The sequence below is a fragment of the Malaclemys terrapin genome, chromosome 4, assembly GCF_027887155.1.
Source record: "Malaclemys terrapin pileata isolate rMalTer1 chromosome 4, rMalTer1.hap1, whole genome shotgun sequence".
Classification (NCBI taxonomy): Eukaryota; Metazoa; Chordata; order Testudines; family Emydidae; genus Malaclemys; species Malaclemys terrapin.
The window spans coordinates 57,425,157-57,449,436 of record NC_071508.1 but is presented as its reverse complement, the minus strand read 5'-3'; the positions used below and the strand labels follow the sequence as shown (position 1 = coordinate 57,449,436).

Genomic DNA, 24,280 nt, shown 5'->3' with positions numbered 1-24,280 from the left:
CCCCCTCCTGGCCAGGCAAGGTTCAGGTCATCTGGAGCTCTTGTTGCTTCGTAAAATTCATAAGTTCCGTAAGCGGGGTGGGTTTGTTTTTCCCCCCATTTTTTGTGTGTGTGTGTGTGTGTGTGTAATTGTCGGGTATACGTCCCCAACTTATGCAAAATTTGACTTACACAAGGCGTTCCGCCTTGCGTAAGTCGGGGAGCGTCTGTAGTAGGAAAATAGAGGCCATAAAGGCAATACAATAGAGACGTATAGATTTCACAATCACAACTGTTGATAAGTGGTTTCTTGACAGACAGAATGCCATCAAACAAAGTTTTCTTTGAACATCTTAAAATCTGTTTCATTGTCTGGTAATGACGGGGACTGTTAGGACAGGAGCAGCTTCTTAACAGCTTGATATTAAATTGTTTTGGTGCAATTTAGATGGAACATGACACTCTGCAACTTAGCTCATGGCTGCTGTTTAATAGAGAAGAAGGCATCAGACCTTACAGGGAGGATATCCCAGTCTCCATCTGTCTATCTATTCCTAGTGTTTGTCACCTGAAATCTCTTTTCGATAATGTGGCCTCATAACTGTTTCTTCTTTGAAAGGACACCTCTGTCTCTCTTGCTTTCTTTTGATGTGCTCTACAAATACTCTCTAAGGGCAGTTCAAAATCAGTGCAGGAAATAATTTTCAGTGCTACAGTTCTCCTGACTGGTTAAACGATGCTTATCTTTTCAGAAACCTCTGGAAAGTTTGTGTTGTTAGTAACCTGGAACATTTGGAGACATATTTAGCATATCATTTTATATGCCAATTGTATGACACAGATATATAATTGCACTATATATGGTAGGTATATATAGTATTCTTCTTTTCAGATTATAAAAATGAACGTATTATGGCTTCTAGGAGCATGAACAGAAAATAAGTATAAATTCACAAATGCACATTGACCATTTTAGCACATCCATAAATGAAGATAAAAAGTTCAACCATACACACAAAATCTCTCCTCAAAATACCCCTTTGGGAAAATAAGGAATGAATAGACAGGCCTTGCAAATTACTCTGTGTATGTGTGTGTGTATGTATTATATACTATATATAATATACATTACATTCAGTATTTAAAATAAATGAACATCTGTTTTGATAGGGTATATCTAAGGTTATCATCTCCCAAACATTTGAAAGCTGAGTTCTCTTCAATCCCATTACACACACCACACACTTTGTCACTGTCACTTGGTGTGGTTTTACAACCATGTATTTTTTTATTTGATTTTTAGTAATTCATGAAAGACCCACATAGACTGCAGCGAAACTGACTACACACACAACACTGTCAAATGCACAAAATAACTGGAGGGGGAAAAACAGAGAAAATTACACTTCTCTAATTTCTTTGTTATAGTAACCTGAGGTGTTACTTGTAATAGCGTGAGGTAAAATGATTTTCAGGTAGAAATGTAGTTCTGGTGTTGTTTTTTTTTTTTTTTTTTTTTTTAGTATATTGGTTTCTCCTTAATTTCAGCTGTTAAAAGTTAACTGAACATGACTTTTTACATTCATGCCAGTTTTGTGAGTAGAAAAGCAGTCATTTCTTGTCAGCATGGTTTCTTGAAGCAAGAAACAGTTTTGTTAACTAACTTTAAATCATGTGAGAGAAAGTTGAGAAACTGACAAAAATTGGGGATCTTGCGAAAAGTGTTTGATACTTTTTAAAGCAAATGTTTTTGCAAAAAATCATGAAAATTGTTTAGTTTTGCAGCATGAGTGCAGCCAGAACTAGTGATCTATGTGACTTCGGTGGCTTTGTATATAATTGATATTGTGATCTTGATATAGGCAAAAATCATCTCTAAAATGCTATTGGTTTAGGAAACTACTTCATTGTAAAAAGCAACAGAGGGTCCTGTGGCACCTTTGAGACTAACAGAAGTATTGGGAGCATAAGCTTTCGTGGGTAAGAACCTCACTTCTTCAGATGCAAGTCTTGCATCTGAAGAAGTGAGAGCATAAGCTTTCGTGGGTAAGAACCTCACTTCTTCAGATGCAAGACTTGCATCTGAAGAAGTGAGGTTCTTACCCACGAAAGCTTATGCTCCCAATACTTCTGTTAGTCTCAAAGGTGCCACAGGACCCTCTGTTGCTTTTTACAGATTCAGACTAACACGGCTACCCCTTTGATACTTCATTGTGTTGATGTACTAAAGCCTAACAGTACCAGAGACTAGTATTCTCTATTTTAAGGACTGTCATTTCTATACGATTATCATTTCACCACAATAAATGATTCTCTTGAAAACGAAAGAAAGAACTTGCCTCCAAATTGTCATGCCTCCAGTTGTGTCAGTCATGACATCTGCAGCAGTTTGCTCTCCATGGCTTGTTCTATTTTTGTGTCAAGCCTCCAGTGGAATAATTATTTTTCCCCTGTTTAGCCCGTGAATGCCTCAGCAGGTATCCCGCAGCTACAGCACATATAATTATACATACAGACAATATTACCAGTTTGCCAGTGAATTATTTTTACACTATTTCTGGGGAGAGAACACATTATTCAAAGCTCCCACAGGAAAGCTGATGATTGATGTAACACCGGCAGATATGTGGTGTAGCATCCCTTTAACATACATTAAAGAGCAAGAAGTATTTTAGATTTCCAGTAGAGGTGTTTTTTGCATTGCCTGCAGCTGTGTGGTCCCATGTTTCTAAATGGACAATAATGTTAACATCTTGATGCGCCAACAAAGGAAATTACTGCTTGCAATGATAACGAGAGAAATAACACAGCTGAAGTCAACACACCTACTCACAAATCAGTGGTTACAGGAGAGAGACAAATTAATTAGTGGCTTATCATAAGATAGCACAAAGTTTAATACCTTAAGGGTAGCTAAAAGTGGCACTGTAACCTCTGGTATCATAGTATCTCATATCTTGTTGGTACAGACCCTTCATTTTACTGAACTTCTGGCTGGGTCCTTTGACATAGCGCAAGATCTATCACTAATGCAAGACTTTCTGACGCTGGCGTAGGGCATCAGGGACTGGAAAGGAGTCTTAAAAAACCTGCGTGAAAAATGAACAGTCACAATATCTTGTCACAGAAATGTTAAACCTCTGGTAATTTGCATTGGTTATACACTTTGTTTCCCACCCCCTTTCAGGGTAAAAGATGATTTCTTCTGCTTCCTATTTATGGCATAAATTTGGCAATGGAGTGACATAAGTATCAATTATTTCACTGTGCCTAGCAGCGAGATGGATACATTTGAGAAACAACCGAGTGAAGCTTTATGCCTTCAGTGACCCTGGAACCATGTTATCTCCTAGTAACACAAGCCTTGGAGTGGCTTACTGCAATTATAAAACAGCATCCCAACATACAGAGTTTAACAATACATTGTAAAAGTTTTACGGTTCGTGAAGATAAGTACAAAATTAATCCCTGCAGAACAAAACAATTTAAAAAGTACATAATGAAGCAATTAGCTAAAAGGGAGAGGAAAACACTGACAATTTAATATGGAAAGATTCTTTACATGTATTACTTTTTCCATGAGGGCATTGTACAAAGGCATAATTAATGTGAAGCGAGGCCTGTAAGGCAATTAATGAAGACTTCAAAAGTAAAATTTTAAGGAATAATTTACATTTTAAAAATTGAGGGCCAACTCTAGTTAGGTTGAAGCCTTCCATTTTTCTTTTTAAAAAAAATCTTTTAGCTTTCCCTTTTGTCTTTTTCTGGGTCTATTGCAGCTTACCCTTAGAATTTTCAGCTTGGGTGTGAGAGCAGTTACTGTCAGAAATACATGTCAAACTTGGTCCAAAATAGAAGGGAAGGCTCCAGGACAAAGAGAAGTGGGAATAGTCTCCCAAGAAACCACATCACTTGGGTCATTTCATACTAAGGGACAGTCCTGTGATGGCAAGGGAATGGATTAACTAATCTAAATGATCTTTTCCACCTCTAAATTCTCTGATCTGATTTCTGTGAATGCTGCTTCGAGCTGCCACTAACAGAATAAAGACAGTTTCACGTCAATGCAAAGTTTCTTGTTAATTTCTGCTTGCTGTAATAAATACCAAGGTCTTGATTCTTTGTAAGGTTCTGCTCTGTGCACAAATGTAAGCAAACTAAGCACATATCCTACATTAACTCTGTAATTCCCACCTTTCCTATAGTGCATATATCCTGAATCACCACCTGAATGAACTCACCTCACACCGCCCAAGACAATGTGTTTAGATCTACTTTTTGGGCAGACTCCTTCTAAAGGAGGCTGTTATTGAAAGAACCTAACTGAGTTCCTGTTTAAAGGTTTGTCTTCAAGTATCAGCATGGTGTGCAAATCTCGACCTGGGCTCTCTGCAAGCCTTGCATGGAATATGGCATGAGCCAAATCCTACAGAAGTTAAGTCCTCAGTCAAAATGCTGTGATTTCAATGGAAGTTTTGTCTGAACAACAGTTTGACCCAATGAAAAATGGTTACTAATAGATTTACAGAGATCTTTCCCTAAAACACTGCAACAAAAAAGCAGTCAAAGCCCATTGGGGAATCGATGGAAGTAGGTGTACTGATTACAGTGGGCTTTGGATCAGGCCTTTAAAGCCTACCCCTTTCCACAGTGAGCTGTTAGAATACTGAAAGAAAAATATGGAACCAAGAAATCACAGAACTACTATCATCAAACGTGGCAAAATCCATCGCTCCATCACTTTCATTTGGGTTGCATCCCATTCACCTATCTGTATGTGGTCTGTTTACATTGGAAGGGGCTGAGATCTTTTCTTCATACTTGTCTATAAAGTACCAACCTCACTGTTGGTGATTTATAAATAATTAACAACAATCACAAAATAACCTTAGGTGAAACATAAGTGTCCACAATCTACAAGTATTTTATATGGTAAATTGTTCCAAACTGTCAGTGTTCCCCCCCCCCACCTCTGAACTCTGGGGTACAGATGTGGGGACCCGCATGAAAGACCCCCTAAGCTTATTTCTATCAGCTTAGGTTAAAAACGTCCCCAGGGCACAAATTCTTCCTTGTCCTTGGATGGTATCGCCGCCACCACCCAGTGAGTTAGACAAAGATTCAGGAAAAGGACCACTTAGAGTTCCTGTTTCCCCAAAATATCCCCCCAAGCCCCTTCACCCCCTTTCCTGGGGAGGCTTGAGAATAATATACCAACCAAATAGGTAAACAAGGTGAGCACAGACGAGACCCTTGGGTTTTTAGGACACTAAAAACCAATCAGGTTCTTAAAAGCAGAACTTTATTATAAAGAAAAAAGTAAAAGCAGCACCTCTGTAAAATCAGGATGGAAGGTAATTTTACAGGGTAATAAGATTTAAAACACGGAGGATTCCCCTCTTGGCAAAACTTCAAAGTTACAAAAAACAGGAATAAGCCTCCCTCTTAGCATAGGGAAAATTCACAAGCTAAAACAAAATATAATCTAACGCATTTCCTTGCTATTACTTACAATTTTTGTAATCTTGGATGCTTATTTCATGTAGGCTTTTAGGAGATGGTTTTTCCTGCCCTGGTCCCTCTCTGTCCCAGAGAGAACAACAAAGAGAGCACAAACAAAACCTCCTCCCACAAATTTGAAAGTATCTTCTTCCCTTATTGGTCCTTTTGGTCAGATGCCAACCAGGTTATTTGAGCTTCTTAACCCCTTACAGGTAAAGGAGGGATTTTGTGCTATCCTTAGCTGTATGTTTATGACACAAACATTCATCTTGAAGATAATTGACTATATGTTGGGACCCACAAAAATAATGAAATCACATTGGCTGGGTTTTTTTTCTGCAGGATGTTTGTTAAAATACAAAGAACGCTTTCTCTTCTGCAGACTTCAGAGACTCGAAAATACTTTAGCTTTTTGAAAGGTCCTAACAAACTATTTAATTATTAAAGAGCCTTGTCTGGAGTCCAAATATAATATTTGTTGCAAACAAGGCTATTTTGGTTTTCTAAGAGACTCTATGACGAGTATGAATTCAGCGACTATGGTACATGCTAATGAACTGCTTAGTGTCATGCAGAATTTGTTTTTGATTAGATTAAGCTACAGCAACATGAAAGGAACACTCAGTGATTAAAGAGATGAAAAAAGAAACACTTTTAATGAACAAGTGGTGCATCTTCATATGTCAAAGTATAAATTAAATATTCTAAAAGGGATGAACTTCAATGCAGTAGCTGATTTGATTGAATGTTTGTGAATTCAAACACATTTAAATGCACTTGAATGGAATTTATCCAAGGACAGAGATTTACAAATACTTAAAATTAGTAGAAATACGGACCTTTTTATTCTGAGGAAGGTTTTCTGACTCTCGAAATGGAAATTCCATTTTTTTATGTTTAAAAAGTGCTGTTTTTAATCCCTTCCCCTTAGCTGTGCTTATGACATCTGCATCTAACAGAATAGGGACCAGATTCACCAAAGCCAACTTGAGGGTTTATCCATTATCCCTCCCTGTGCCAGACTGGTCAAAAGAGAGATTCCATCTGTTGTTACTACCTCAGTCCTCGCAGCATTTTTGATTAGGGAAGGGGTTCAGAGCAGCTATATATTATGGTTAGGCTACCCCTGGATCATTCTGAGAGGATCCCTTGTATCAGTGCATAAACAGTCATGGTCATGCCCCTTCCATGGCCAGGACTATCCAATTTTGGTCTACCATATCACCTTGATGGAGTGGAGGTTGCCTCCGATTTCTGGTTCTGCAATTTTTCTCTCTCCCCAGCGAGTTTTCTAAGTTTTACTCCTTCTTGTATCACTGTTGAAGAAAGCCCTATATCTAGACATTTTAATGGTTTACACACACTGGTGTGAAATCATTAGTGAGTAAAGCTCTTTCTAGGCCCTAGAACCAAGAGACAAATCTCAGACAATAGTATATATTGTAATCTTAAATGCAAATTGGAGGTAAAGCCTCCAGAAAGTTTCATGATTAAATCACTCCGTTCGGCTGTGTTTTTGTTTAATTGAAAATGTTAATTTATTAATTCAGTAAAAAGTGTACGTTGTGGGGATCAAATTCAGGTTTTGGACTACAAAAAGCCACATGGGGAACTGTGTGGTACAACTGTGGGGCTCTGATCCTTACTTCCCCAGACACATGGATGCTGAACTTCTCAAACTCTCCACATGTGGAGCCATGGAGAGCCATTCCTGACTCTTCCTAAGGAGTTAGCGGGGTGTGATGTGTATTTTTACACAGATCTGATCATCCAGCAGCCATGACACCTGCTTTCTTCCCTGGAGTTCCACACCCTGTTGGCAAAGGAAATTTGCCGAGGCATCTGTTTGAGCATGAGGACCTAAAGCTGGATGGACTACGGGCTCAGGACCCTACTAGTAGTCTTTTGTGCCTTTGATGACAGATGTTGCTGAATTAACTCTGGCCCTGGTAGGGTGGATGGAACTGTTTTAATATTCTCATCTGTTCTTCGTTAAGTGCCGACAGTGTACTCAGCACTGCATAAGTCATAAGGGCAGAGGCCAAACCTGGCCTAGTACTTAGCAGTACCATATTTACTGGCAGGAATTTGTGTTTGTGGGCCTTGAGGAAGAAGTGAGTTTTAAAATGGCACTCTTCATTCCTTGCAGAGTGTGTAGTGTTTGGGAATGACTAAGGCTTGGGGTCCCACAGGGTCCAATCTGGTTGATCTTTTTGTTCAGTGTGAAGCTCCTGGGGGGGGGAGACTAGGAGGCATGTTTTTGGCTGATAATCATCTGTGAGTCTCCTGTTCACCTGATCAAGTCAGAAACTTTTCCTGACTTCCCCAATATCTGTTTGAGTCTGTGACCTCTATGAAAGCCAGTGTGTTTAAGTTTAATCCAGAGTTGTTGCTGGGAGGCAGGTGAAAGCATCTTTAAGAACAGGTAAAGCCTTTGATTGCTCCTTCAACCGATGGCTTCTGCCTGTCTATTGTCTAGGAGGTTTTCAAACTTGGGGGCTTAGTAGATTCATTTCTGCTCTTGGATTCCCAGACAGTAGCAATGGACCAAAGTGCCTCCTTTCGTCCGCACCAGACTTACAGATTAGTGCCCATTTCTTTTGGATGCAAATATTATTTCCATGGAAGTTCATGCCTTTGTCTCTTACTGCCTCCCACTCTATAGGGCTATCCTGTAAGACTAGTCTGCAGCTTCAGCTAGTGCAGAGTGTGAGCAAACACATGTGCTAAGCTGGGATGGTATATGGAGGCTGGGGATAGGTTGTTTTCAGTAGCTGGATCTCACCTCTCTAACTTGCATGTATATCTGAATACAGTAGAGTGACATGTAGGACCATCTTTCTGAGATGATACTTGAGAAGATGCCTACTGCAGACTTTGGAATCTTTTTCACCAATGCAGTGTTGTGACTGGGATTGAATCATAGAATCATAGACTTTAAGGTCAGAAGGGACCATTATGATTGTCTAATCTGACCTCCTGCACAACGCAGGCCACAGAATCTCATTCCTGTATCAAACCCCTAACCTATGTCTGAGCTATTGAAGTCCTCAAATCATGGTTTAAATACTTCAAGGTGCAGAGAATCCACCAGCAAGTGACCCGTGCCCCACGCTGTAGAGGAAGGCGAAAAATCCCAAGGGCCTCTGCCAATCTGCCCTGGAGGAAAATTCCTTCCCGACCCTAAATATGGCGATCAGCTAAACCCTGAGCATGTGGGCAAGACTCACCAGCCAGACACCCAGGAAAGAATTCTCCTAAGTAACTCAGATCCCACCCCATTTAGCATCCCATCACAGGCCATTAGGCATATTTACCGTTAATAGTCAAAGACCAATTAATTGCCAAAATTTGGCTATCCCATCATACCATCCCCTCCATAAACTTATCAAGCTAAGTCTTAAAGCCAGATATGTCTTTTGCCTCCACTGCTCCCCTTGGAAGGCTGTTCCAGAACTTCACTCCTCTGATGGTTAGAAACCTTTGTCTAATTTAAAGTCTAAACTTCCTGATGGCCAGTTTATATCCATTTTTTCTTGTGTCCACATTGGTACTGAGCTTAAATAATTCTTCTCCCTCCCTGGTATTTATCCCTCTGATATATTTATAGAGAGCAATCATATCTCCCCTCAGCCTTCTTTTGGTTAGGCTAAACAAGCCAAGCTCTGAGTCTCCTTTCATAAGACAGGTTTTCCATTCCTCGGATCATCCTAGTAGCCCTTCTCTGTACCTGTTCCAGTTTGAATTCATCTTTCTTAAACATGGGAGACCAGAACTGCACACACTATTCCAGATGAGGTCTCACCCGTGCCTTGTATAATGGTACTAACACCTCCTTATCTCTACTGGAAATACCTTGCCTGGTGCATCCCAAGACCGCATTAGCATTTTTTCTTGGCCATATCACATTGGCGGCTCATAGTCATCCTGTGATCAACCAATATTCCGAGGTCCTTCTCCTCCTGTTACTTCCAACTGATGCGTCCATAGCTTATAACAAAAATTCTTGATATTAATCCCAAAATGCATGACCTTGCACTTTTCACTATTAAATTTCATCTCTCTTCCTTTCAGCCTCGCTTAGTTGGTGGTAGTGGCAGGTTGAAAAATACATATTTCCTGTGTGAGAAGATATTGCGTGGTACCATTCTAGCTTGTCTTCACACGAGTGTGCACACATGTAGGGCCACAAGGATGGGTGCCTTGTAAATGTACTATTAGTAATAATATTTTTAAAAAATGCTGTGATGTGGAGTGTGTCTCTGTCCCCACATGGCTATTAGTTTCTTTACTGATAATAAACTGCAGATTTTGTAAACAAGATTGAACCCTTTCTTTTTTCATAGACCAGTTTCCTTCAGTTGATATTCCTACCGCATCTTCCACTAGGACCATGTATTTTTCTTAGGTTAGGTTACAACCTCAGCTGATCTTAGCCCTCTGAAGAAAATGCTTTCTGCTTCACAGGCATTCAAAATCTCCCGGACACTATTAGTATGCCTGACATCACTTTGAAATTCTTCTAAGATAGAGCATTCTGCCACCTCACCATAGCTGTGAGGAAACCTTTCAAAAGAGGGAATCCTCTAAGTACTTCTTGAGGTTATCCTGATTGCTTGAACTTCCTCAGGGAGCCATGCCAAGAGCAAGGATTTGTTTCAAAGGTTCTCCTTGCAAAGGAAAATTCAGAAGACTTTGTACTGAAGGCGGGTTTGGGTTATTTTTAAAGGATAACCCCTATGTTAGATTTTTAACAAAACATTTTTGTGCAGTGAATCTGCAGTATTGGAATCCTTAAATAACTCTTCTAAAGCAAACAGCAGAGGGGAAACACCCAGCAATAACAGGGCCTTCAACAAAAGCCTTTAAAAGATATCCCCTTCCATCCTGCTGAAGACATGAAAATACTCCTAGGGGCTGATCCGTCCTGTCCAGATGAAAACCTTCAGGAGTCCCCTACAGGCAAAGCCCCAATGAGATAGCTTTGCAACAGGTCTCTTTGCAAAACAGAGTACAGTGGAACCTCAGAGTTACGAACACCTTGGTAATGGAGGTTGTTCGTAACTGAACAAAACATTATGGTTTTATGGTTCTTTCACAGGGTTACAGCTGAACAGTGACTTAATACAGCTTTGAAACTTTACTATGCAGAAGAAAAATCCTGCTTTTAACCATCTTAATTTAAATGAAACAAACACAGAAACAGTTTCCTTATCTTGTCTAATTTTATTAAAACTTTATTTTTTTTAGTAGTTTATATTTAACAGTACTGTCCAATATTGGCTTTTTTTTGGGGGGGGGGGGCGGGGGTCTCCGTTGCTGCCTGTTTGCATACTTCCAATTCCAAATGAGGTTTGCAGGGTACTGGTCAGTTCGTAACTCTGGTGTTTGTAACTCTGAGGTTCTACAGTATTAGGCATTGTTGTTTATCACTTGATTGCAATAGCAGTCTGTATTCTTCTGTAGACCTGGTAGCTTCAAAAGTGTGTACATACATGTAGAAATTGCATACGGTCCTTTATCACATTATACATAGTGTCCTGCTGTGAGTGATCCCCCAGAAAACTAGCAATTTCTAGCTCTTGCCACCATATATAAAGAGTCTGCATCACCAACAGTAAATGGTGTTCTGCTTCCTTTAAACCATAGTTGTTGGAGTATCTTCCCTTCCACTTATATAAGAAGGCTTTTAAATGAACATTGCTGGTCACCTGTCCTTGCCATGTAAACATATAGGACCTCATCTGTGGCCCTGTTCTGGCTGCTTTCCCAGCCATTCTTGTGGTGCAATGTAGCCCTAAAGCTGGTTTGACGGCTACTTGAGAATTTCCCCTTTTATAGGGCTACCCATAGAGGTTATAGGAGCCAATAAAAGGGGTATGTCCTGGAAAAAGGGTGGATGGCTGAACAAGCCATATACCTCAGTACTGACTACGTCAACACAGCCTTTGGGACCACAGGTATCCAGTGTAAGAGAGAGCAGTTCTGAGTAGTCCAGGACATCTTAGATCTTTAAGCCACTTTTGCTCTCCCTACCCCAGTCAGTTTTTTGCACTGATCACCTTTCATACAGATTGGAGGATCTGGCCCATAGGCCCAAGCAGTCAGATATGCTGGTCAAATCAGGAGAGTTACCAATATGGCTGTGAGCACAAATCGGTGCAATCTTCATGTTTTGACTTGTTGATGATTTTTTTTCTTTAATCTCCTCTGTTGTTCATAGTCCATATTTGAATAATAGTTAGCCCTGAGGTCCTGACCACTCTTAGGAACAAATCCTGTTCTCAATTACTTTGGTGTTTATCTGAAATAATGCCATTGACTTTAGCCCTTTATAGATCTACTACTCACAAACTAAGGTACCACTCAAGATGAATAAGTCTGGCAAATATGGCTCCAAGGTCAGTTTTCTTGTGGCAGACCCATGAATAGAACCCAGATCTCCCAATTCTATTCCTTAACCACAAGAACTGCCTCCTTCCTGTGCTCATCACCAACCAGAAATAGACCCTTGATTTGATGGCAAAGCCTGTTTAAGTAAACAATTGTTTGTTCTTTCTCTCTCCCTTTCCTTATTGTGTATCTAATGACCCACCAGCCTATGTTTTTAGCAGGGATTGAACCATGGACCTGCAACTCCAAAGCACAAGCCTCTACTTGAGCTAAAGAAGTAAATCCCCTAGCTCAGGGGTCAGCAACGTTTGGCACACGGCTCGCCAGGGTAAGCACCCTAGCGGGCCGGGCCCGTTTATTTACCTGCTGATGCGGCAGGTTCGGCCGATCGTGGCCCCCACTGGCTGCGGTTCGCCGTCCCAGGCCAATGGGGGCAGCAGGAAGCAGCGCGGGCGAGGGATATGCTGGCCGCAGCTTCCCGCTGCCCCCATTGGCCCGAGACGGCGAGCCGCGGCCAGTGGGGGTCGCGATTGGCCGAACCTGCCGCGTCAGCAGGTAAATATACTGGCCCGGCCTGCCAGGGTGCTTACCCTGGCGAGCCGCGTGCCAAACGTTGCTGACCCCTGCCCTAGCTGGTAGTTGGAGTAATCTCTTATTTTCTTATTCAGACCAGCCACTGGCGGGTGACAGACACACATTGTGCTTGTATAATGACATGTAATTTCAGGGGGTTACACAGAATGTGGCAGAAAGTTACGTGCTTCTATTTATAACTGTAGATACTTGTATAATCGTATGCATAATTACATTGTTCCCTTCTTGGAGTCTCTTTGAGCTGAGGTACAGATGCAGTATAAGTAGAGTATAACAAATAATAAGACTTTGCATTTCTGTGGGAGTTCTACCATGTATTGCAAGGAGACGTAGGATTGTTCCCTTTACAGTTTTCATTCAGGGATCTCAGAAGACATTATAAATATTTAGGACCAAATCCTGGACTCCTTGAGCTCACTGTTGGTTTTGCCATGGATTTCAGTGGGATTAGGAATTGGCCCTTGCAAATAGCCTCCCAACTTCCCTGTGAGGTAGGTCTGTGAGAAGAAAGTTACCTTTCTTCTGACCAAAAGCTGCTAAATTCAGAGGTGTTAGTGCAGCCAGTCTCTCCTATGGGTCTGTTGGCTTTGTGCCACAGATCTGCACTTCTATAACCAGGTTGTTTTAGAACAAATTCTGGAGGCCACAAGTAAAATAGATAATGTGGGAAGCCAACATAACAAAGGGCAAAGAAATTCTGGGTGGCAGTATTGGGCCAACTTGTAAGTTCCCTATTTCAGCTGTAATAAATCAGGAAAAGCCAAATATTGCACCATCTGTTGCAGAGCAGCTCAGACAGTTTTATACGTGTAATTGTGGCCTGTTTAGAATTTACTAGCCAGCAAAACTCTAATCCCAGTCAAAATGCTTATTCTTTTGGGCTTGAATTTTCAAAGAAGTTTAAGGGAGTTAGACATGGACATTCCATTGAAATTCCATGGGAATTGAGTGCCTAACTCCCATAGGCTCCTTTGAAAATCACAGTCTTGGCGGCCCCCTTGCATTTTTGTTTTGGTGACAGGCCCCTCCATGGGTGTGCAATGGAAGGGTTAGGGCACAAGGACTCTATTTACACCTTGATAATTCCTGCAATAGTGTCCGTTCACTAAAACCCAGTGAGCTCTTCTGAGTGCCCTCATTGCTCCCAGCTAGCACCCCTGGGGCACAGGCCATTCTAATGGAGAGTAAGAAAGTGGTTGGACCACGACCTGGCCCCTATACCAGCCAGAAGAGCTAACCAGCTGAATGGGGGAGTTTGTGCTACTTGATGTATGAGCCCTAGATATTCAAATCATGTTTGTTTCTCACTTCTTTAGTACAAGAATTAGTAACTGGGTGGCATAGTTTCACCTTGATACATAGATGCTATAAAGGCACATTGTCAGCCACATCTGAACCTATTTTTGTTATATGCTAATCACATTTTCATGGATTCCAGGAGACTTTTTTCGTTATAAATAATTAGGTTTGGTTTAGAATCTGCTTTGCACAACTATCCCATTTTGTCAGCATCTGTATTGACAGCTCCTACTTAACATTAAGATTTTAAGTGAATTCATGCTTCTTGCAGCAGTATAATTAATTAGTCTTCACAAATAGAACAAAGACTGACGGTGTGTAAGAAAGAAAGGGAGGACTTATAGGTTTGATTAATTGGAGTTTACTGGGAGACTGGGTAATTGTTGTTTACAAATCATATTATAATATTTGTGTGTGTGTGTGTGTGTGTGTGTGTGAGAGAGAGAGAGAGAGAGGAGACCGAGCCTAAAATTTCTGATCCAGGTTCAAACTCCCCTGAAGTTCAGCCTACTATAGAAATGAAGTTTTTTTTTTTCCAGCCTATTACAGAGCTGGAGTTTCGGTCTGACTTTGAGTTTCCCCAAAATTTGGAAAAAAGTACAGGAGTACTTGTGGCACTTTAGAGACTAACAAATTTATTTGGGCATAAGCTTTCATGGGCTAAAACCCACTTCATCGGATACATGCAGTGGAAAATACAGTAGGAAGATATATATACACAGAGAACATGAAAAAATGGGTGTTGCCATTCCAACTCTAACAAGACTAATCAATTAAGGTGGGCTATCATCAGCAGGAGAAAAAAAACTTTTGTAGTGATAATCAGGATGGCCCATTTCAAACAGTTGACAAGAAGGTGTGAGTAACAGTAGGGGAAAAATTAGCAGGGGGAAATAGTTTTTACTTTGTGTAATGACCCATAAACTCCCAGTCTTTATTCAAGCCTAATTTAATGGTGTCCAGTTTGCACATTAATTCCAGTTCTGCAGTTTCTCTTTGGAGTCTGTTTTAAGTTTTTGAAGAAATTGCAACTTTTAGGTCTGTAATTGAGTGATCAGGGAGGTTGAAGTGTTCTCCGACTGGTTTTTGAATGTTATAATTCTTGATGTCTGATTTGTGTCCATTTATTCTTTTGCGTAGAGACTGTCCGGTTTGGCCAATGTACATGGCAGAGGGGCATTGCTGGCACATGATGGCATATATCGCATTGGTAGATGTGCAGGTGAATGAGCCTCTGATGGTGTGGCTGATGTGATTAGGTCCTATGATAGTGTCCCCTGAATAGATATGCGGACAGAGTTGGCAACGGGCTTTGTTGCAAGAATAGGTTCCTGGATTTGTGTTTTTGTTGTGTGGTTGCTAGTGAGTATTTGCTTCAGGTTGGGGGGCTGTCTGTAAGTGAGGACCATTGGCCAAACCGGACAGTCTCCACACAAAAGACTAAATGGACACAAATCAGACGTCAAGAATCTTTCTTAGAAAAGGCAGTTGAGCTATTTAGAATTGTATTTTTCAGAAACTAATATTTCTTGGTAGCTTTTAAAGCTGCATTGCCTACTTTATATTATGTTTAGAAATACATAACCTGAAAATAACATTTTTGTCCTCTTATTTATTTATTCTCATGCCAGAACAATTACCTGGTTCCTGTTAAATATTCATGGTGATCTTCACAGTTTTTCACTGGGATTGGTTATATTTATTCCCTCTTACAGGATTCCAAGTCCTTGAGGCAAAGATGTGCAAAAGTCTTTTAAGCTGCTTTCTCATTTGATTGTACCATGGGATCATGGGGTGGCTCATCATCCAGTGAGCTGAAACAACGAAGTTGTATCTCTCGTCCCAGCATATGCTGAACGTAATTAGGCGCCAGTCCAGAAAAGGCTTTGTAAACATTCTGAATCCATGCCACATTCCTTCAGTCTCAGAAGCTGCCAAGTGCCTAAATGCTGTATTCAATCCAGTTGCCTAAATATATAAAATGAATGGCTGAACTAAGTGTCTTCCTGGTAGAATATATGCATATAGGTTGGACAGACTTGGAGAGGTTCAATTTTCAGTTCCAGAACCTGATGTTCTGCCAACCCACCTTCCCTACTCACTAGGGACAGGACTCAAGGGAGACCAGAGTGTGAACTCTTCTGGGCTAGCCTCATTGGGAAGGAGCCATCCTTCCTCTCTTCTTGCCCTATAGGGAGGGGGTACCAAAGGCCCGGGATTTCCAATAGTGGTGGTACAACTTGATGGTGTCCATGTCATAACGCAAGCACTGGCACATCCCAATGAAACTCTGTTTCTGCCAAATAGATCTCACAAACATTTGGGTTCAGTTCAGCAGACTCAAATGGGGCTAGTTCCAGCACATTTGGGTTTCTGCCTGAAGAGCATTCACTACGCCATTATGTCTCTTGTATTGAATTTGATGCCTTGATTCTATTACGTTATAATAAGGTGTAGCTATATCGTCCCCCTGCAAAACAAACAAAGAGCTAAGGTTCAAGTGGATTTCCTCAGATACACTAAACACTTAAAAGCAAGGAAATCATAAGCCAAGATAACACTCACAACCAGCAATACCACTTTCTAAGTATTAGCCCATCACTGTTATGATACTCAATACCAACACACACTTTAATAGAAACATCAAGCTAATGTGATAAATGGATTGGCTATCATTTGCAAGGTATGAAACTTGTGGATAGGTCATTCTCAGTAGTGAACCCTGGTTTTTGAATTCACTCTCAAAAGAAATACATTTTACTCTTATCTGGGCTGTGTTTAAAGCAAGATATAAAATGCATCTATTTTCCATGCCTCTTGGAATCTGGATTTTCTGGGATCTTCTGACATGCAATTCAGTGGCTTGCTTTTCCCACTGCTAAGGTTATCTAGTTCTGAGCAGTGAGGTGTGCGTATGAAGGGGTACATGTGATCTCTCTGAGGGAAAAGTTTGCAGTTATATATATATCTTGTACAGTGCACCCAGATACTGCTGGGATCAGTGGTCAGCACACTGGCCTAGGGTGTAGGAGACCTGGGTGTAATTTCCTGCTCCACCATGGACTTGCTCTGTGACCTTGGGCAAGTCACTTATCCCTTCTTTGCATCAGTTCCCATTTATAAAGATTGCGAAGTGCTTTGTGAGCTACTGATAAATGCTAAATAAGTAGGGTTTGGGGTTTTTTTTTTTGGTTTTTTACTACTACGAGGCTGGACACATTGGCTAAGGAAGGATGTCTCTGGAAGTAACTGCTTAGATGATACTATAAAAATTGTCAAAGGAGTATCAGCTTTGTTCTAAGATAATTTTTGGACAGCCCAATATATGTTGGTTGTGTTTCTCCTTAACATCAGTATTATGTCTAAAACCAAAAGAGTTTCAGTGTATCTGTTGAAAGCGATAAGACACTGCATTACTGTATAGTGGTCTCAGTTTACTGACTTCAACTAGTACTGTATATTTTTTTCTAGGTATGGCAATGTGGAGGTAGTGTTGAGGTGCTGCCTTGCTCCAGGATTGCCCATATTGAGAGAGCCCATAAGCCGTACACAGAAGACCTCACTGCTCATGTCCGAAGGAATGCGCTAAGAGTGGCCGAAGTCTGGATGGATGAATTTAAAAGCCATGTTTACATGGCATGGAATATACCCCAAGAGGTAGGTTGCAAAGATCACCGGCATGCTTGGATAGCCTTAGCTCTGGGCCCAAAATATGAGCTCTAGTTTAGGACTATGTTTAGCCACCCTTATTCATATGGAGTAGCACCTTACTCTGTGAGCAATTCCATTGTCTGCAGGTTATTTAAAAATGACTTTCTTGCTGTGTTGCTTTTTTCTTGTTCATTGTTGACCCTGCAAGACTCTAACTGCAAAGTTAGTACCTGCAGGAATGCCAGAGATGAAGCTTATATGCAGTGATGTTGTAGCCATGTTGGTCCCAGGTTATTAGAGAGACAAGGTGGGTGAGGTAATATCTTTTATTGATCCAACTTCTGTTGGAGAGAGAGACAAGCTTTCAAGCTTACATGGAGCTGCTCTTCAGCTTCAAATTCATGTCTCTATCTCATTGACTGGTATACTTTTTACCTGTGTTAGAGTGAAGCCCTGTCGTACAATATGGGAGTATTGAATTTCTACCAGTCTTGCTGGAAGGGTGTCTCTTTCTTTTTCCTACTCATCTAGTAGGGCTGGAAATCCCCTTACAGAACAAGTGGCATTTCATGGTTCTAGGTCTCTATATGGAAATCATATTCCTACTTATGTTACTACGAGTAACTTACTGTTTAAAAAAAGCAAAAAAAAAAGCAAGCAGCAGCCGCAGCACTGGAAGCCAAAATTATTAAAAGCAGAATCTTGATTTTATAGCTATGCTACATAGACTTAAATGCGTGTGTGTGTGTGTCAAAGTCTTCACTACATGCTGTGCTGTTTATGTTTACTAAATAAACAATAAAGAAAAGTGTTTAAAAATGTTAGAAATTGAGTATATATTATATTATTTATTATTAGGTCAATTAGTTCATCCCCTTGAAAATACAGACTATAGACACACTCCGATACTGATTTGTAGAAATACATCATGGGCCAGATGCTTATTCACATGAGTGATCTTTGCTCAGATGAGTAATCTGACCCCATGTTACAACCAAATTCTGTTCTCAGTTCTCCTCGTGTAAATATGGTTATAACTTCCTAGAATTTATTGAAGTTATTCTGGATTTACCCTAGCATAACTGAGAGCAGAATTTGGCCTCTCATTTTAGTTTTGATTCCTTTAAATGAATCTATTTGCTTTGCAGTTGCAGCTCCCTCCAGCTGTCTCTTGCTAAAGAATATAACACAAAACAAATAAATGAACTCAAGCAATTTATTTATTTTTTTTTCTAATAAAAGATCTCTCACATCTCTTTCTGTACAATTTTGCAGCTGCAGTGAAACTGGTATTATTTGTCCTGTGACTATTTTTCATGCTAAAAGTAAAATGATATACTTTGCCTAAGTTAGTTTCACCACACTGGGGGTGGGGGTGGGGGGGAAGTAATTGTAGCTAGAAAAAGACAGTTTTTTTCCCAGTTCAGTAATGGGAGTCTCTCTTGTGGAACTACTCAGAAGGTTAGAGGTCCTAAATATCTGACTGGGTCAAGGGGGTTTGGTTTGATTGCTATTGATAATGTGCTTGCACTTATGAGCAGAAGATCTGGGGAGGGAAGGAGTGGGAAGATATAATGCCATTACCAGAAGAAAAAAAATCACATTAGCTAAAACTAGTATAAAATGAAAATGCTTTACACCAAAGCAAAATTTCCTCCGGAAATTGGGTGATAGTGGGAGGAGGGGAAAGGCAGTAACTGGCATAGAAGCAGCAGCCACATCTTCATTGTATCCCTTAAGTTCCCAACTTCTTTCTCTTAAGGCTCCCTAGTAATGCATGTGCTGAGTAATCCCACAGTGGCAAACAAAAGGGCAAAGAAGATCGGATCCAGTAGAATGTTAGATGACAATGGTGTCAGTGGTTCATATGTGTAACATGCTACTGTGGCAATGAATGAGAAAGTGAAGCCTGCTATAGGCACCTCAACAGACCCCTTGAGGTGACAGGCATTTTTATTTATAAGGGTTTCTCCTCTGCACAGAGTGGAAATGACCAAGAGGACTATGAGGGGAAGGGTGGTCTGGTGGTTAAGACTCAGGACCAGGGCTCAGCTGATTAGAGTTCAAATCCCAGTTTGGCCACAAATTTTCAGTAAAACCTTGGCCAGGCCATTTAATTTCTCTGTGCTTCAGTTCCCCATATGTAAAAGGGGATAAAACACCTTTCTTTCTCCTACCCTTGGGGGCAGGAACTCTCTCTTACAATGTACCTAGCATGTCTCAGTTGGAGCCTCTAGGTGCCACAGTAGTATAAAAATGGTATCTTCAAGGTTGGAGAAGTTCTAGTTTTCATATGGTTAAAAATCCATGAAACCTGAGCCTGGCAGTGATTTGGTATTAGCTGCAAAAGTGTCAGAGGAGATATGGGCCCTCAATGAGCTAACAGAAAATCCCTCTAACAGTGAGAAACTATCTTCTTGTATAGATGTGCCAGGCTGGGCCCTGCTCCTCCAACATCCCAATCCTGGTATAGGGGACATATTGGGAGCAGGCAGGGAGCATGGTGGAGTTTGGCTCCATTGTGGCAATCTGGCACTGGGTTAGAGTCCATTAGGGATCCCAAACCAAATGAGTCCTTTAAAGTCACTTGGCAGCAGCTTGATGTTTCACTGGGGTTAGAGCTGGCCTCAAGAATCAAGAAGCTGGCTCCGTCTCCCTGCCACTTCCAATCTGCTACACTAAACTTTGCTCATTGCCCAAGAGAATCTAGCTTATAGACTTAAGTGAGGAAAAACCCCAGTGGGAGTAAAGAACCCAATGAAATCACCATCTGATTTTTACCAGTATTGTTGGTGAGCGGAACAGGAAGATATGGTACAGGTTTACACCCATCGGCACATACCAAATCAGTCTGAAAAGGAAACCAACATCATTAGTGTGGGAGGTTTTTTCTCTCTATCGAAAGGGCAGGAGTTAAGCAATCTGCTGTTTCTACAGAAAAAGTGTCAGAGAAGAGAGAAAGAACATCTATTTTTTGAGTTGCTTCTTAAAGCAACTCAAAAAATAACCTTGACACAGTATGTGGAACATCCGTGCTACAGATTACCAGGAGTGTCATAGGGCACAGAGCTAAAGGGATGAAGAGCAAGGAAAGTATGGGATTGATTATGTCAAAATCCTATATCCGACTGAGTGGCTTTAGCTCCATTGCACCTTGCTTCATCCTAAGATTCCATTAAGGGTGAAATATAAACTATGGACACTCTTTCAGCCATAGCTAGTTTCAGGAAGGGACAAAATAAGATAATGTAGATGCACAAAGTGGGTGTGTGGAAGAAAAGGCAAATTGGCTGGTCAGATATTGTTGATTAAACATTTGTACAAGTGCGACAGTAATTATGTGTTTGGACAGAAATGAAACATCGGTGCAAAATAGAGGGATTGAAACCATTATAGTGGACTTTTTGTTCACCTGTATCAGCCAAGGCTTTTCATGCAGTATGCTGTTCCAAAGTAGCAAATACCCAGTAGAACCTACTTTTTCATGGAATAATTCCCAGAGCTGCAGAGAGCTCCTCAATCAAATGTGTCCAAAGATTTCAGAGCATCAAAGGCCAAAAGGAGGGAGCTTGTCTCATTTGGCAGGAAGAAGTGGCTACTATCTTGGGATCTTTGTATTTGAGGCACTGAAAACTTTACTCAGGCACTCAGATATCATGATGAGGAGTGTAGCATAAAATACCCAGCTAAACAGACTCAATAAGCATTTTAAAATGGAAACAAAACTTCGGACGTGCCAAGTGGAGGGATCGCTCCGAAGAAGTCATCCTCTGAGCTAGCAAATGAAACAGAAATATGTTAAAAATGGGGTAGGTAGGAGGAGCTTGTGAGATTAGGGATCTGTGGGTTCATAGAATTGCTAACAGAATGAGATTGTCACCTCTGGGCTACTTTTTAACATAATGACTAGTCAGTAGTGGGTGAAGGTCATTTCAACCTATGTGTTCTATAGTAGTAGCCAGTAAATCTAAACATTTACCAATAGTTATTTGGGATGTTGTCATGGGTTTCGTGTAAAGAGGGGAAATACAGAAGATCTGAGAATCAGGCTGTGGTAACCAATGGTAAATTATGACTTGTTATGGTAACAACTATATGTAAATAAATTGATATTCTGGTGATTGGTGATTAGTCCTTCACACCCTACACAGGGTTTTTTTCTTGTTTTCACAAGTTCATCTCACCATCGGCTCAGAACTGGCTTCCCAGTCTTATGGAGCCTCAGTGGGCAAAGACCTTCCAACCCTTCCCTAAGGACCAGGGGTCCTGCCTGTTGGGTGGATCAGAAAGAAGGCCTTGAGTCAGTTTTAACTCAGGCTGTTTAACTAAAAATCCACCCTTTGTCTCACAGAGTGATAGAATTTAAGGCCAGAAAGAACCACTAGATCACATAGTCTGCCCTCCTGTATAGCACAGGCCACCAACACCACCCAGCACCTGTAATGAGACTGCAGTTTTACAGCCCATAGGAGACTAGACTGTTATGTGCCAGAGTAGGAGGAACCAAGGAACACCAGTGCCTGAGACCCCCTTATTGACAGGGAAATGATTAAGTTTCTGAGACCCAGATAGTCCTGCCAAGTGACCTACACCCGCCTGCTGCAGGGGACTGCATGTTGTTGGTCCCTGGAGAATCCAGTTTGAACCAGTATATGTGAGCCTCTCTCCAAGAGGGTTATCTCTCTGGAAGTTTTACAGCCTGAGTGAATTTACCTAATCACTCCCGACTGCTCCTGTGGTCGCCTTCCCCCAGGGAATTTCGTACAGTTCCCTCAATAGTATATAAACATTTCCCTTTGTAATGCAATGAACTCCTAAGATACTGAAACATAATTCAATAAGGTTTAACTTAATTCAGTAAGGTTTGTCCAGGATATTGTCATATCTGTCACACATGGTTGCTCATGTTAAAGTTAACACACGTTGGTGGGGGGAAGCATGAGGAAACATGCATCGCCACTAGCTAAGTGGCAGGACCTTAATCTCTAGGTGTTCTCAGTCCAACATATTTCACAATGTGTTTATCAGGCAAGTTTAACACGTTGCTCCTTCATCACCATCTTCTTCCTCTGCTTCCTTATCTCCATGTGTAAAATGGGGCTAAGGATAGTGACCTCCTGTGTAAACTGCTTTGAGATCTACTAATGAGAAGCCCTGCAGCAGAGCTAGGTGGGATTATTATTAACTATCAATCTGCTCTATCTCTGTCTTGCCTGCAGCTTTTTCCCATGCCTCCAGTGACATTCAATTCTCAGCTTCCACCACATACAAGCTGGCCTCTGCTATACCCACACCTGTGTGCAAGCTGGTTTCCTTTCCAGTTGCATGTCAGGGTCCGGTTGCAACATTACAGGGACCTGGCTCCTTAGAGAGCTCTTCAGTCTCAGGAGCAATAAGCACTGCAGCATACTGTGTTGCATGAGAAAGGAATGGGGATGTACTGGAACCCAGTAGAAGGGCAGCTGAACATCACTTACACATTGTAAATTCACAAAGCTCAGGGTAGATAAAGGAGTCATCCGAGGCCACAGGGATAGTGGGTAGGCACAAAGGCAGATGTCAAGAGGGAACCAGTGACCTAGAAAGAGAGAGAGCTGTAATCTGACAAGGAGGAAATGGATTGGTGGAGAGGAGCATCCATAGTTTTGGAAATTCAGAAAAGCATTCAAATACAAGCTCCAAATACCCTCTGTAGTAGTGACCTATAGGAGGTTTTTGCTGGTAAGATTCAGACTGACTTGTAAGATATTGAGTGCTTGAGCTGAAGCCTCAGGGGCACCTGATACTCTAGCCCAGCGGTTCTCAACCCACGGGCCGCATGCAGCCCAATTAGCACACAGCTGCGGCCCAGCTCAGCTGTGTTCTAAAGGGCGGCCCTTGGGCTGGGGTCCCACCAGGTGAGAACCACTGATCTAGCCAGTCATATTCCTGACCAGGAGAAAAAGATCAATTTGTTAATTAAGAGGCAGTTTTATGTAAGGATAGATGAATGATTTCTGCCAGGCATAGTTTGAGTCGCACCTATTTGCATCAGGCCTGAATTTAGTGCAAGGTATTTTTAATAGACTTTGCCAGTGTGGAAGCCAAATTTACTTTAGTGACAGTCAGGAAATGCCTGCATTGTAAAATATTCTTGCTCCAGATAGTGTTAATTACGTAGACATTCTGTGATGCAAAGAGCAGCCTGTGCTTCAGACCACAAAATCAGGCTCCTATAAAGCTATCCTTTTGATATACCAATGAAAGAGAATTCAGCATTTCCTAACATCATTTTAAAATCCTGATGTCAGCAGACAATGAAGACACTTTGGGCATTTATGACTCAGGCAAGGCCTGCTGTTTAACCAAATAGATTGTAAGATTTCTCTCTAAAGTTTATTTATAATAAGTTTTTGTTCTGTTATATTGAGCTGTATGCGAGAACATAATTTACAGTAAAATGTCTCATTTTCCTTCCTGTCAGAAAGTGGCCATGAATTTGCATTTAGATTCCTCTCTAAAAATCTCTGTTGCATGATTTTAAAGGGATAAATTATTGAGCTCCACTTACAGGATTTTTATGAAACTCATGTTTCATGGACTCCACAAAATTGTGTCACACCAGCCGAGGGTTAGCCGTAAAAGATAATAAAAGGAGGGGAAGGAGAAATTCTGTAAATGCTTTTAACAAAAACATCAACTGAGATTTTAATGGCAGTATAAAATAGGTTGGCTGAGATTTCAAAAAGGTGAGCAGGAATTCTAATCTTCACAATGGAACAACAAAGCCAGATTTCAGAAATAGGCAGAAAAAGGAATACATTAATAAATAGGCCACAGTTGAATATCAGCAATCAGGTTGTTTCCTGGGCAACTTGCTACCT

At 41.0% G+C, this 24,280-nt stretch overlaps 1 protein-coding gene across 3 annotated transcripts in view; it reads left to right on the top strand.

Annotated features, from left to right (window-relative positions):
* Positions 1-24,280, top strand: part of GALNT18 (polypeptide N-acetylgalactosaminyltransferase 18) — a 444,155-nt gene that overhangs the window by 289,293 nt on the left and 130,582 nt on the right. For all 3 annotated transcript variants that reach the window (XM_054028211.1, XM_054028213.1, XM_054028212.1), the window contains one exon: positions 17,238-17,423. In XM_054028211.1, coding sequence (XP_053884186.1) covers positions 17,238-17,423 — 186 coding nt within the window. The remainder of the gene's footprint in view (positions 1-17,237; positions 17,424-24,280) is intronic.